Genomic DNA, 10,374 nt, shown 5'->3' with positions numbered 1-10,374 from the left:
CGGTGGTTCTGTTGTTTTGTTGGGTTTGCATCATGATGGGCGTAATAGAGTCATTGCTTTTGTTCGATATTTGGTTATATTCTATTCTAGTGCTGTTCATGAGGCAGAACTTTCTCTTCCGGATTTCGAACTGTCGGGCGGGTTCTTCATGAAGTACTAATGGAATGGTCAGGACTGTATTGATGCATCGTGGGTGTGCAGGGCATACCTTTCTTCTGAACTCATTCAGTTGGTCTGCGTACACTCCCTGAGCATCCAGCTTTTGCCGGCCTTGTGAAACGTCTGAGACTTGTCCTTCTGGTAGCCTTCGATAGGTGATGAGTCGACGAGACCCTGATCAACAGGTTAGCCACGCACTTGGTCTTATAAGTTGTCTGATATGGCTTCATATGAACTTACAAGTGTAGAACGGTTGGACAGATACGTTCACTACCTCCAGGTTCGGGTGCATCGGAACCGCCAATTCAACCTCCTCATCGTTTGCCGTTGGCATCCACATGGCTAGACGTCCATTCGTAACGAGAGTTCTGACAGCAAAGTTGAGAATATCGTTGAGCATGGCTTCGAAGCCGTAGGGCTTCTTAGGCGCAATATATCCAGGTCGACTGGGCGTATGTTAGCTGAGACCCAAGTCCGTGGAGCTTGAATTCGAAGACAATGCGTAGACATACTAGTGAGCAGGGACTCCATCGATAATGACCTCTTCGTTTTTGAGGCCCTCGCGTCTCCCAAGAACCCTGAGTCCTTCGCGGATACCGTAAGGCGGATCACAGATGATGCCATCCAAGAATTGAGCGGAGCGCAAAGGCGTATTGGTAAGGTCGGAAGTAAAGACATCCATAAATTTGCCGACCATATCATACTGCTGAAAGTTTGACAATACTCCCATCGTCCCACCCCTCTCCATCATCTCTTTACCCCGGAAACTGCGTCCATCGATATCCGATCCGAACGTCTCAGCCCCGAAATGCGACATAGCCACCAAGAAGCTCCCCGTACCAACAAACGGATCATAGAAAAGCTTCCCGGGCGCGGCATGAGCCATATTAGCCGTTATGAGCGTCAACTCCGCATCCATAGAGGTAGTGCTAATATAGCGCCTCTTCTTGAGGTCATATTTATTGACGACATCCCGACTACTATTCGCAATCCAGCGTCCAAAATAAATAATCTTCGGCTCTTGGCCCTCGGGACGAGGCGTACCGGGAGAGTTAAGGTCCAATCCGTAGTCCTCGAAGACCCAGAAATCCTGGTCTGGGTTCTTCATGCGAATGGGGCCCTTGAACCCCAGGAAGGAAAACGACTGGATGATCTCGCGCTTCTTTTCACTGCTGCGCTTTCCTGCGAAGCTGTCAATGGTGAACCGAAACGATGAGTCCTTGTACTGCGCCCAGCGATCCTCCGTCCGCCTGCGGACGTCGGCGTAGACTTCATCGAAGTTGGTGCCTTGGCCCCAAAGCTCGAAGATATCCTTGGCTATTATGCTTCGGGTAATTACTGCACGAGCTGCTGCTTCATCAGGTACTCGTATTATGCAGAATGGGGACTGGTGGTGGTAGTTAGCGGCCTGTATAGAATCATAGACGCTGGATAGTCATTGGTGCGGGGACAGGATGATGATGCCAATGAGGGGTGGCATTTTCCGTTCCTCACGCGGGGCAAAAAACCGCACAAAGCATGATTGAGGAACTATCAGTGCTCAAGAACATGGAGACAAAATTTGAACGTACATTCTTATCATAGTGTAGAAATTCGAGTTTCACGCCCGCCAAGTCAGCCAGTGCCTGGATCTCGGATTGCCGAAAAGACTCATGGGCCTGGGCGAAGCGAATGAGATACTCCATTGTTCGTCGCACTCACGCTCGCCACGTATTTGGAGGAGAGATCAATGACCAGAGTTAGTGGTACAGAGCCAAGTTGACTTTAGAAGAAATATTTCTGGATCGCTCTGATATGCTGGGGGTTCTTGTCATTCAATAGCCGTTGACAGGAGCGGAAATAAATTTTCTTTTTGTTCCAGTGGATTGGATGGATTTGGCCGGGAACCCGCCATCTTCTACCCCAGGATGGTCTACAAATTTCTCACCCAACTCATGAGTGGAATGACAACAACATTGATCAGTATCCCAGATACAGGAAGAAATTCTACAATACTGCAGTGTAACAGAGCATGATGAATTAAATAATATGACGGTTTATCAAGCAGGCTGATGCCAGTCAAACAAAACATAAATACATCGAAGCAGCAAGCATACTACATGCTGTATACAGCTATGCACCCATTAACCATCCTTCGTACATACTATGCCTCCCAACAAGATGACCCACAGAAACTGTTCAAACAAAAACCCAAACTTACGCCGCCCTTGAAATCCACAGAGCCAGAGATGACCAGGACCAAACGCCGCCGCTATGCGCCGACAACCTTAAACACATGTCGTGACTCGTAACCCTCCACTGGAAGCACTTCCACCTTCTCGTCTTCTGGAATCATTTCATGCTTCAGCTCCCATCCAGCTCGACGACAAAGCTCAGACACCACCACGTCGCAGTCGCCGAGCAGATCGATGTCGAACTCCGTATGCGACACAGGCTGAGACCCTGTCAGTAAAACCCGGGGCGCAAAAACACAAGGAGAATATATGACTTACGGTACGTGAGATATAGAGCTGAGGAATTGTTCGAGGCAGCACGCCCGGAACCTCCGCTACAGGAGCCACCTTCAGTGAAGTTCCAATGACAATAACGAGGTCCACCTGATCGCGGTCATGGTGCAGCAGCCGGCGGCCAAATTCATCAGGAAGATCTTCCCCAAAGAATGTGATATCGGGCTGAAGATATTTAGAATCAGCATATGCTAGGGAGTCATTGTGCGGGGTGTGCATGTCCACGAACCTTCATGACACCAGGAGTAGGAATCTCGTAGTCGTCATCAGTGCTATCTCCATCATTGTCCTTGCGGTTCTTGTGGACTCCGTTGCTGCTCCGCTTCCTCTTGATCCCCGAATCTTCCGCGATGCGCTTGCGGCAAGAGTCACACTGAGGGATAACCCCCTTCTTGATCTCATCAAATATCTCATCACCCTTGACCTTGTACTGACATTTGACACACGTAGCCGTGGCGAATGACCCGTGACATTGCACGATGTTTTCTGGGAGAACACCCGCATTCGCCTCGATATTGTCGATATTCTGAGTGTAGTTGGTTAACAACTTCCCCTTATCCTGCAGGACACGGATAAAGGCGTGGGTTGGCGAGAACTTCTTCTCAGTAGGTAAGATGTCCTTCGCGATCGAGAAGAAGATACTGGGATCCTCGCGGAACACCTGGATGTCAAACACCTCCTGGGGATCGCTTAGGCCTAGATGCGCCAACTGTGAATAGAGACCAGTGTCCTTTGATCGGAAATCGGGTATTCCGAGACTCGTAGAAATCTGAGAGTATCCTATCAGCACACGTTTCAAGAACGGGTACCAATCCTCTTGATCAACATACACCAGCGCCAGTCAAGACGACGATATTCTTGCTCTCCTTGAGCAGCTTGACCGCATCGTCTATTGTATTATACTGTGGGAGCTTCGGGCGCCTGGAAAACTCGCGCGAAATCGCGATAGCCAGGAGAGGATGAAAGGCCTCGTCCGGCGCATCGGCTAGAAACGCTGGGGGCAAGATGCCGAACGCAGTACACAGCTTCCTCGCAGTCACCTTGTCCTGACCCAGCGTTTCTTCAACAAATGCAGCCTTGCCAACCTCATGGAGTCGTTTACGATAGGCGACGGCCTCTTCCAATGTGCAGGCATCCGGTACTAAAACAAGGAGAAGACCCGGTCAGTGCGCGCATATAGAAGGCATCATAGAGTGCTTACCACCATCGCGGAGCTGGTCGTCGCGTAGGACTTGGATAGCGTCTTCATATAGAGACTGAGTCTCCCACTCATCGCCTGAGCCGTCGCTATCTGTCTCATACTCAGACTGAGTCACTTCTTCCTTCGCAGCGGCTGTATTCTCCGTTGCGGTGCCGGCCTTTGATACTGCGGAGGCCATATCAACGGCTTCCACCTGGACCACCGGATCCTTCAACGAGGAATCCTCCCCGCTGGGCGCTGAAACAAGGTCCATCCTGTATGGGAAGATAGGACGCTCTCAGCAACCTCTATAACGACTCCTCACTCACATTGAGCTATTTGCCACTCGAAGTCGAATTGCCGGAATAAATTTGGCTCTGGTTATCGCCCGGGGAAAGCGGTCGGATCCTACTTTATCCGGCGCCGTCTGCTGATTGAGAGACTATCGCAGCTACTACTTATTAGTTCGACTACTGCTGGCTTGTGTTCGCGATCGGAGTCCTTTGAATGAATAGCCGTAGGCTGGATTGGAAAACATGCCCTTTATATATACTGGTATCATGACAAAGAACTTTCGTAACCATCAAAACATCCAACTTTTTATGAGTCAGCCATCTCGTCATCGCCATCAGATTCCACCTCGATCTCCTCGTCCTCCCAATCTTCCTCACCCTCCCCGGCCTCATCATCATCCATATCTTCTCCAATCTCCTTGTTCATCTCTTGGACCAACTCCAGTGCGTGTTCCTTGAGTCTCTCATCCTCATACTGAACGAGATCGTACAGCGTTAAGCTTTGTTTGAGCCATTCGCGACTAGCCACGAGTGATGCATGGCGCCTGGCCTCTGGGGTGTTGCCGTCCTCTTCAGCGGCATCCTTGGGTGCTTGTTGCTTCCCGGCTAGGAGCTGCAGACACCATCCTCCAAGATACCATGCCTCCACACTTTGGTCGTCCTCCAAGATTAGGCGTTCCAGCACCTCCAAAGCCTCAAGCTCCATGCCGACCTCCATCAGGAGACGTGAAAGACTGATTCTTGTCGCGAAATCAGGAATGGACAAGTCCTCAGGCGGTAGGTCTTTCCAAAGGTCGAGACTCCTCGTGAGCGCTGCTTGAGCCTCTTCTGTCCGTAGCTGCGAGATACGGATTGATGCGAGGGTCTGTAGTACTTCGGGCGCATTCGGAGCGACAAGGAGGGCTTCTGTGATGAGTGATTCGCAACGGTTTTCCGCATCTTCTTCCCACCTACTGACAGTCAGCACCAAAAGATCTGCAAGCCAACCTTGCAAAGGGAAGGAGAGCGACTCACGAGAGATCGGTCATGTAGATCTCAGCAACACCGCATAGGGCATTCGCCATCTTGCGCTTCTTCTCGGCCAGCTCAAGCGCTTCCTCAGGGCCAGGTTTCTGCTCGAGCTGCTGGATAATATGCCTGAGCGACGACACTCCCTTCTCGAACCATTGAACGCTGTCCTTCCCACCCTGTTCGCTCAATTGAGCTAACCATAGGAACTTCTCAGCGCCGCCTCCTTGAGCCTCAGGGATTGTGCCATTCGGGTCGAGCTCGATGGCACGCATAAAGTGTTGTTTCGCAACATCGATCTCGCCCAGTTCAACGTAGATCTCCCCAACGGTATTAAGTGCCACTAATTGAGATGGAGAATTATCCGGCGCATTGTTCAGGGCTTGCTGAGCTAACGAAAGTGCCACATCCGGTTGACCGGTCTGGAGCTGTATCGTGGCCTGCTCGAGGAGCTTAGAGGGGTCTTCGTTCATTTTCTGTTTCGAAACCGAGCCGCCAGCGCCCAAAACGGACTTCGAGCGAGATTTGGAGGCCTTCTTGTTGTGAGGTCTTGATTTTCCCATGATCTATAAGCTGTAGCGGAATTATAAGTCAAACGTACTTGAAGGAGTTTCTCGAGGACACGGAGTAAAGGGTAGAATGGTTTTATCAACAAAAATATTGAGTGTAAATGCTTGAAGCTTTGAATTTCGAGAAGGCGGAGCATAGAAATTCCCTTTTTCGGGCGGGACAAATTTGGGCGATTCCTTATCTGTTTGTCTTGTTTGCATGTGGGATCGCAGCGTATTCTACTTACACACCTAAAGACCGAGGAATTCATTTCCCAAGCACGAGCCTGTCAACGCTTAGACCATTACGACTAAAGACTATTTGCTTGGTTTCTTCAATATATCATACTGCTAGATCTTCAAGTGCCTGAGTCTTGAATTTCCAGCCATTCTCCTTGTCCCTATAACCTAGAACCAAACAATACCCCTCCAGCCCCGCCGGCGGCAGAATTGAAGCAGCATGGGCCGCGAAGACCAGATTGAAGAGCGCGAAGTGCTCGACTCCATTTTCCCCGAGGAAATTACAGGTACACTATAATTACATTGCACCCTTCATATGAATTCTCCCAAGAAAATAGACCGCTGACCGAACTTTACCCCAGATATTTCTGACACCTCATATCGGATATCAATTGCTCTTGACGCGCCCGAAAATGACGTCGAAGAGACAGAGCAGCCTGTCTTACTTTTGCAAGTCACATACCCGGAAGACTACCCGGATGTTGCGCCGGAATTAGAGTTGACTGCGCCCCCGAACGCACCGAAACACCCCCGACTAGATATCAGTGAGGACCGGGACCGGCTTCTTGAAACCTTGCAGCCGACCATTGAAGAGAACATGGGAATGGCTATGGTATTTACACTGGTTAGTGCTTTGAAGGAGAGCGCCGAAGAGCTCATGGCGGAGCGCGTGAACGCCGTTCACGCCGAAAAAGAGATGGAGGCAAAGAAGGCAGAAGAGGAGGAGAACCGGAAGTTCCAGGGTACTGCTGTTAATCGTGAGACATTCCTGGAGTGGCGCGACAAGTTTATAAAGGAGATGGAGGAGGAAGAGAAGAGGAAGCGCGAGGAGAAAGAGGCGGAGGAGAAGAAATCTAACAAGAAGGGCCCGGGCAAGGAAGAGAAGAAGCTGACGGGCAAGCAGCTGTGGGAGAGAGGTCTTGCTGGTAGGGCAGACTTTGATGAGGATGAGGAAGATGGTATGCCGGCTGCTGTGGAGAACATGAAGATAGCTGCTTAGAAGTTGGCGGTCTCTAGATGAGATCTTTTACGAGAATTCAATTCCGTGCTTGATGAATATCAAGCCATTAGAGGCTGGGATCTCTTGAGAATTACTATATTGCAAACAAATTTGGCTGGATGACTGGCAAGCTAGCGGGTTGGCGTTGGGTAGTTGATAGCCAACCAAGAAGTGCTGATGTGCAGTAAGCCTACGGCAGCATTTGTCTGATTTCGCATAGAAGATGGAAGCGATATTGATGCCTGCGAGGCATTTTATTCGATATAGACTATGTTCTAGTTATGATTGCACATGTGCAACCCACTGTTTCACTATGCATACGTACCTACCATACCTTCCATTTCCAAGCGCACTATGTTGGTAGCCTTGACCCGTTGTAAGGGGCAAGTGAAATGCCGGAGAAGCTGCATACCTCATAAACGGCGGTCAATACGCCGAATTTAGCTCTCATTGTGGATGCCGGAGAGATCTCATAATGGCACCGTACTGGCAGCGTGGTGGCTTGATGTGACGGCTTTGGGCCCATAAGGACAGAGTGCTGGTCAGAAACTGCCAAGCGTAAGCTTTGGGCGGCTGTAACAGTATATTTCTTCCAGCATTCGATTCATCCGTCACTCGACTGTTTCTTATCCTGCTCCCCTGCTGGTGGATTCTCTTTCTCTTCCGCTGATTGCTTGGCTTGTTCAACCCGTTGCTTTTCCTCTTGTTCCGCCAATTTGCGCTCCTCAAGGACGACTTTCCACATAGCTTGCGCCAGTTCCTTGGTCTTCCGATCGCCTTCTGATATTTGTCCCTGTACCTCTTTGAGTGATGCTCTAACAGGCCCAGACCACCTTGCTTCTTCTTTATGACCAGTTAATAAGTCCCATTCATCCTCATCCCTGGCCATCGGCAGTTCAGACTCGAGCCTCTTTAGGCGCTCCATCCTCTTCCAGCGTCTTTTGAGTTTCGAGTCCAATACGGCGCTAAGGAACTTGGGCTGGGGCTTCTTGATGAGTAAAAATGGGAAACCACGCGCATTCACGAGTACAGGAACTCGACGCTTCCCATTGACCACAGGCCGAGGACGTGCAAGAATAGAGGTGGCATCCGGATGCCGTTTCGCAGTCAATAATCGGTACCGTTTGTTTGCCTCTTTCTTCAGCTCCTTCCGGCTAACGGGCTTTACCGGAATAACCTTAGCTCGTTCCTTGTGCCATTCAGATTTTTGTCGCTTTGATGATTCGCTCTCCGATATGAGCTTCCTTATCCGTTGAACACCATTCTGGTCGCCTTGTGATGCTGAGTACAATAGGTCAAGAGCCTGAGTGTTTGCGATACCGCGGAATTTAGATCCTGAATGGTCGATACAGAGTCGATTTTCAACGCACCTCGTAGCCTGCCTTCAGAGAGTTGGCTGTTTGAGATGGACTCTGAAGCGTTTTGTATCTGTTGAATCTATTCTGAATGTATGGCTTGCACGCAGCGAGTTCGGAGGGACATTGTGGTAGTTTGGCGCATTGTCGGAGAAGTGCTCGATAGAGTGCCAAAGCTGCCAGGTGAATGGTGTTTAGTCGTACTCTTGCGACGTCCAATATTCAGGGATGTGTCTTATCAAACTTACTTGCGAAACGATGAGCGGAAGACTGCTTGGGCACAACTATTCTATGCATTATCGAAGGGGCAGCATGATCCTGAAGGCTTAAGTTCCGGACTTGGAGACATGTGACTACTCCGGCAACCTGAAATACGTCACGTGTAAACGGGATGATACGCCCTTACTGTGATTGATCAGAAAAACGTTCTCAGGGCGTGCGATCATCATAGATTTTTAACACTTTGGCCCTCGACCGTGACTATTATTAGGGAATCAATTGCACCGGACGCTTGCAGCGCGCGCCGTGCAGCTAGTATGGGCTACTGCTATCCGATCTACAACAGGCGAAGGAAGAGATCCGATTCTCGGATATTCCTCTATGTGTTGATCATGATCTAGTGTCTTTCGCCGGTATGATCGCTCTTGAAAGCTGTCAAAAATATTAACGGGTATCCGCCAAAAACCAGGGTCTTGTTGGTTCGGCAGGTAGAATTCTGCTGAAAGTGTCACATGGTTCGTACTGAGCGAAGTTCTAATTCGATGAATTGCAACTAGGCTTCAAAGAAGACCGCGCCATGCCCGCCGTTATGCATAGACTGTACATGCTCTAATAAGCTATTGAAGAGAAATGCAGATGAACCTGACTTAGAAACCAACCATATACTCCGTCTTCGAATCCACATTCAGTCATGATACCGTCATTTTAGAAGTTCGAGCCTTCCGGAGGCTGGGGAAGCTTCTTGTGCTGAGGCAGAGCCATATATCTAGGAACTATTAGTATCAAGTCACCGATGGCCTGAAGGCCAGGACATAATTACCTTCTGAGCTCGACTAGAATAGTTTCCATGGTATAGTCGCGCTTCCACTGAGCCAAGCAGGGCAGCTTGGTAGGATCGACCTAGCTTGAAGTCAACTTGGAATCTTTCATATAGTAGCGGTCGGGATAGGACGAATCCTTACCTTTCCGCTCCGGCCATCAACGCATGGCAAGTTGACTCGGGATACGAATTGGATGGTAGGGGGGTTGTCGGGATAGTCCGGACCGCAATGGATGTTGACGCTGTAAATTCTGTTCTCATGGACACTCTGCGCTCGTTCATTATGTCAGTGATGCTATTGTATAGTATAACGGATGCGAGTCGGAGGCGTGGGACGAACGTGAGGGGGGCCGAGAATAGTTCCGTTCCAGTTACTCATCATCATGTCTTCACCATCTGCAAGACCATAGGAGCATGACTCTAAGTTGCAGCGATAGGAATACGTCAGCGAAATGAGTCTCCTATGACTATAAGTAGAATAGCACTTACCAGCTCCCAGACCCTTCTCACCCTTCTCCAGCTCTTCGAGCAGTCTGAAGTTTCTGGGCACTTTAGCTGCCATCGTGCGGGTAAGAGGCAGGGTTATGTCGAAAATAGATAATGCGAAATAGGAAGTTGTAAGGGAGACGTTTGATCCTCGGGGCGGAGGAGGGGCACTGTGACCTTATCCCACTTCCGGCCGTTAAGCTGGGCTTGCGTATCTGGTCCCGCCGGGTTCCTGAAGAATTACCACACGTGATGATAACGGCTATATACATCACGTGATAACTCTATCTCCGCGGGTGCCTTGGCGCTCCCCAAGATGTCACTCCTGATGCCATTGCTTCTGAGTTGTTTTTATTGAGCCAGTCATTGACTGCTACAGCTGCTGCAGATTTATATTGAAGCGGCTTGTCTCTAGAACATATTGGTCTGAAATTGTCGTGATTCAAGTGCTTAGCTTTGTATTCCGTTGTCCAACCAGCGACCCAACCACATGAAGCCACATCTGCCTAGTGATACTACTATTTGATCGATAGGGAGTGGCATCGGCCATGTACTGATT

General features: G+C 49.7%; 7 protein-coding genes across 7 annotated transcripts; 1 reads left to right on the top strand and 6 right to left on the bottom strand.

Annotated features, from left to right (window-relative positions):
- Nucleotides 1-225: 225 nt before the first annotated feature.
- Nucleotides 226-1,844, bottom strand: An01g07400 (uncharacterized protein; the record flags this gene model as incomplete). Its single annotated transcript, XM_059749296.1, has 4 exons — nt 226-333; nt 434-605; nt 672-1,546; nt 1,731-1,844. The coding sequence occupies 4 exons, from the start codon at nt 1,842-1,844 to the stop codon at nt 226-228; spliced, it is 1,269 nt and encodes a 422-aa protein (XP_059603224.1).
- Nucleotides 1,845-2,271: 427 nt separating this feature from the next.
- An01g07390 (uncharacterized protein) lies at nt 2,272-4,120 on the bottom strand (the record flags this gene model as incomplete). Its single annotated transcript, XM_001389126.3, has 6 exons — nt 2,272-2,333; nt 2,452-2,593; nt 2,652-2,831; nt 2,896-3,435; nt 3,497-3,807; nt 3,868-4,120. 6 exons carry the CDS (start codon nt 4,118-4,120, stop codon nt 2,272-2,274), a joined length of 1,488 nt encoding a protein of 495 aa, XP_001389163.3.
- Nucleotides 4,121-4,171: 51 nt separating this feature from the next.
- On the bottom strand, nt 4,172-5,710 carry An01g07380 (uncharacterized protein; the record flags this gene model as incomplete). Its single annotated transcript, XM_001389125.3, has 3 exons — nt 4,172-4,273; nt 4,486-5,089; nt 5,154-5,710. 3 exons carry the CDS (start codon nt 5,708-5,710, stop codon nt 4,172-4,174), a joined length of 1,263 nt encoding a protein of 420 aa, XP_001389162.3.
- Nucleotides 5,711-6,155: 445 nt separating this feature from the next.
- On the top strand, nt 6,156-6,935 carry An01g07370 (uncharacterized protein; the record flags this gene model as incomplete). The annotated part of the gene is made up of 2 exons (XM_001389124.3): nt 6,156-6,222; nt 6,298-6,935. The coding sequence occupies 2 exons, from the start codon at nt 6,156-6,158 to the stop codon at nt 6,933-6,935; spliced, it is 705 nt and encodes a 234-aa protein (XP_001389161.1).
- Nucleotides 6,936-6,962: 27 nt separating this feature from the next.
- On the bottom strand, nt 6,963-8,587 carry An01g07360 (uncharacterized protein; the record flags this gene model as incomplete). Its single annotated transcript, XM_059749269.1, has 6 exons — nt 6,963-7,177; nt 7,265-7,339; nt 7,423-7,473; nt 7,551-8,238; nt 8,306-8,448; nt 8,539-8,587. The coding sequence occupies 6 exons, from the start codon at nt 8,585-8,587 to the stop codon at nt 6,963-6,965; spliced, it is 1,221 nt and encodes a 406-aa protein (XP_059603223.1).
- Nucleotides 8,588-9,214: 627 nt separating this feature from the next.
- An01g07350 (uncharacterized protein) lies at nt 9,215-9,891 on the bottom strand (the record flags this gene model as incomplete). The annotated part of the gene is made up of 5 exons (XM_001389122.3): nt 9,215-9,275; nt 9,330-9,409; nt 9,472-9,597; nt 9,670-9,749; nt 9,819-9,891. The coding sequence occupies 5 exons, from the start codon at nt 9,889-9,891 to the stop codon at nt 9,215-9,217; spliced, it is 420 nt and encodes a 139-aa protein (XP_001389159.3).
- Nucleotides 9,892-9,911: 20 nt separating this feature from the next.
- Nucleotides 9,912-10,365, bottom strand: An01g07340 (hypothetical protein; the record flags this gene model as incomplete). The annotated part of the gene is made up of 3 exons (XM_059749259.1): nt 9,912-10,047; nt 10,139-10,185; nt 10,291-10,365. 3 exons carry the CDS (start codon nt 10,363-10,365, stop codon nt 9,912-9,914), a joined length of 258 nt encoding a protein of 85 aa, XP_059603222.1.
- Nucleotides 10,366-10,374: the final 9 nt, after the last annotated feature.

This window comes from Aspergillus niger, assembly GCF_000002855.4.
Source record: "Aspergillus niger supercontig An01".
NCBI classification, from domain to species: domain Eukaryota; kingdom Fungi; phylum Ascomycota; class Eurotiomycetes; order Eurotiales; family Aspergillaceae; genus Aspergillus; species Aspergillus niger.
The sequence above is the reverse complement of the archived record's forward strand: the minus strand, read 5'-3'. Positions and strand labels throughout refer to the sequence as shown.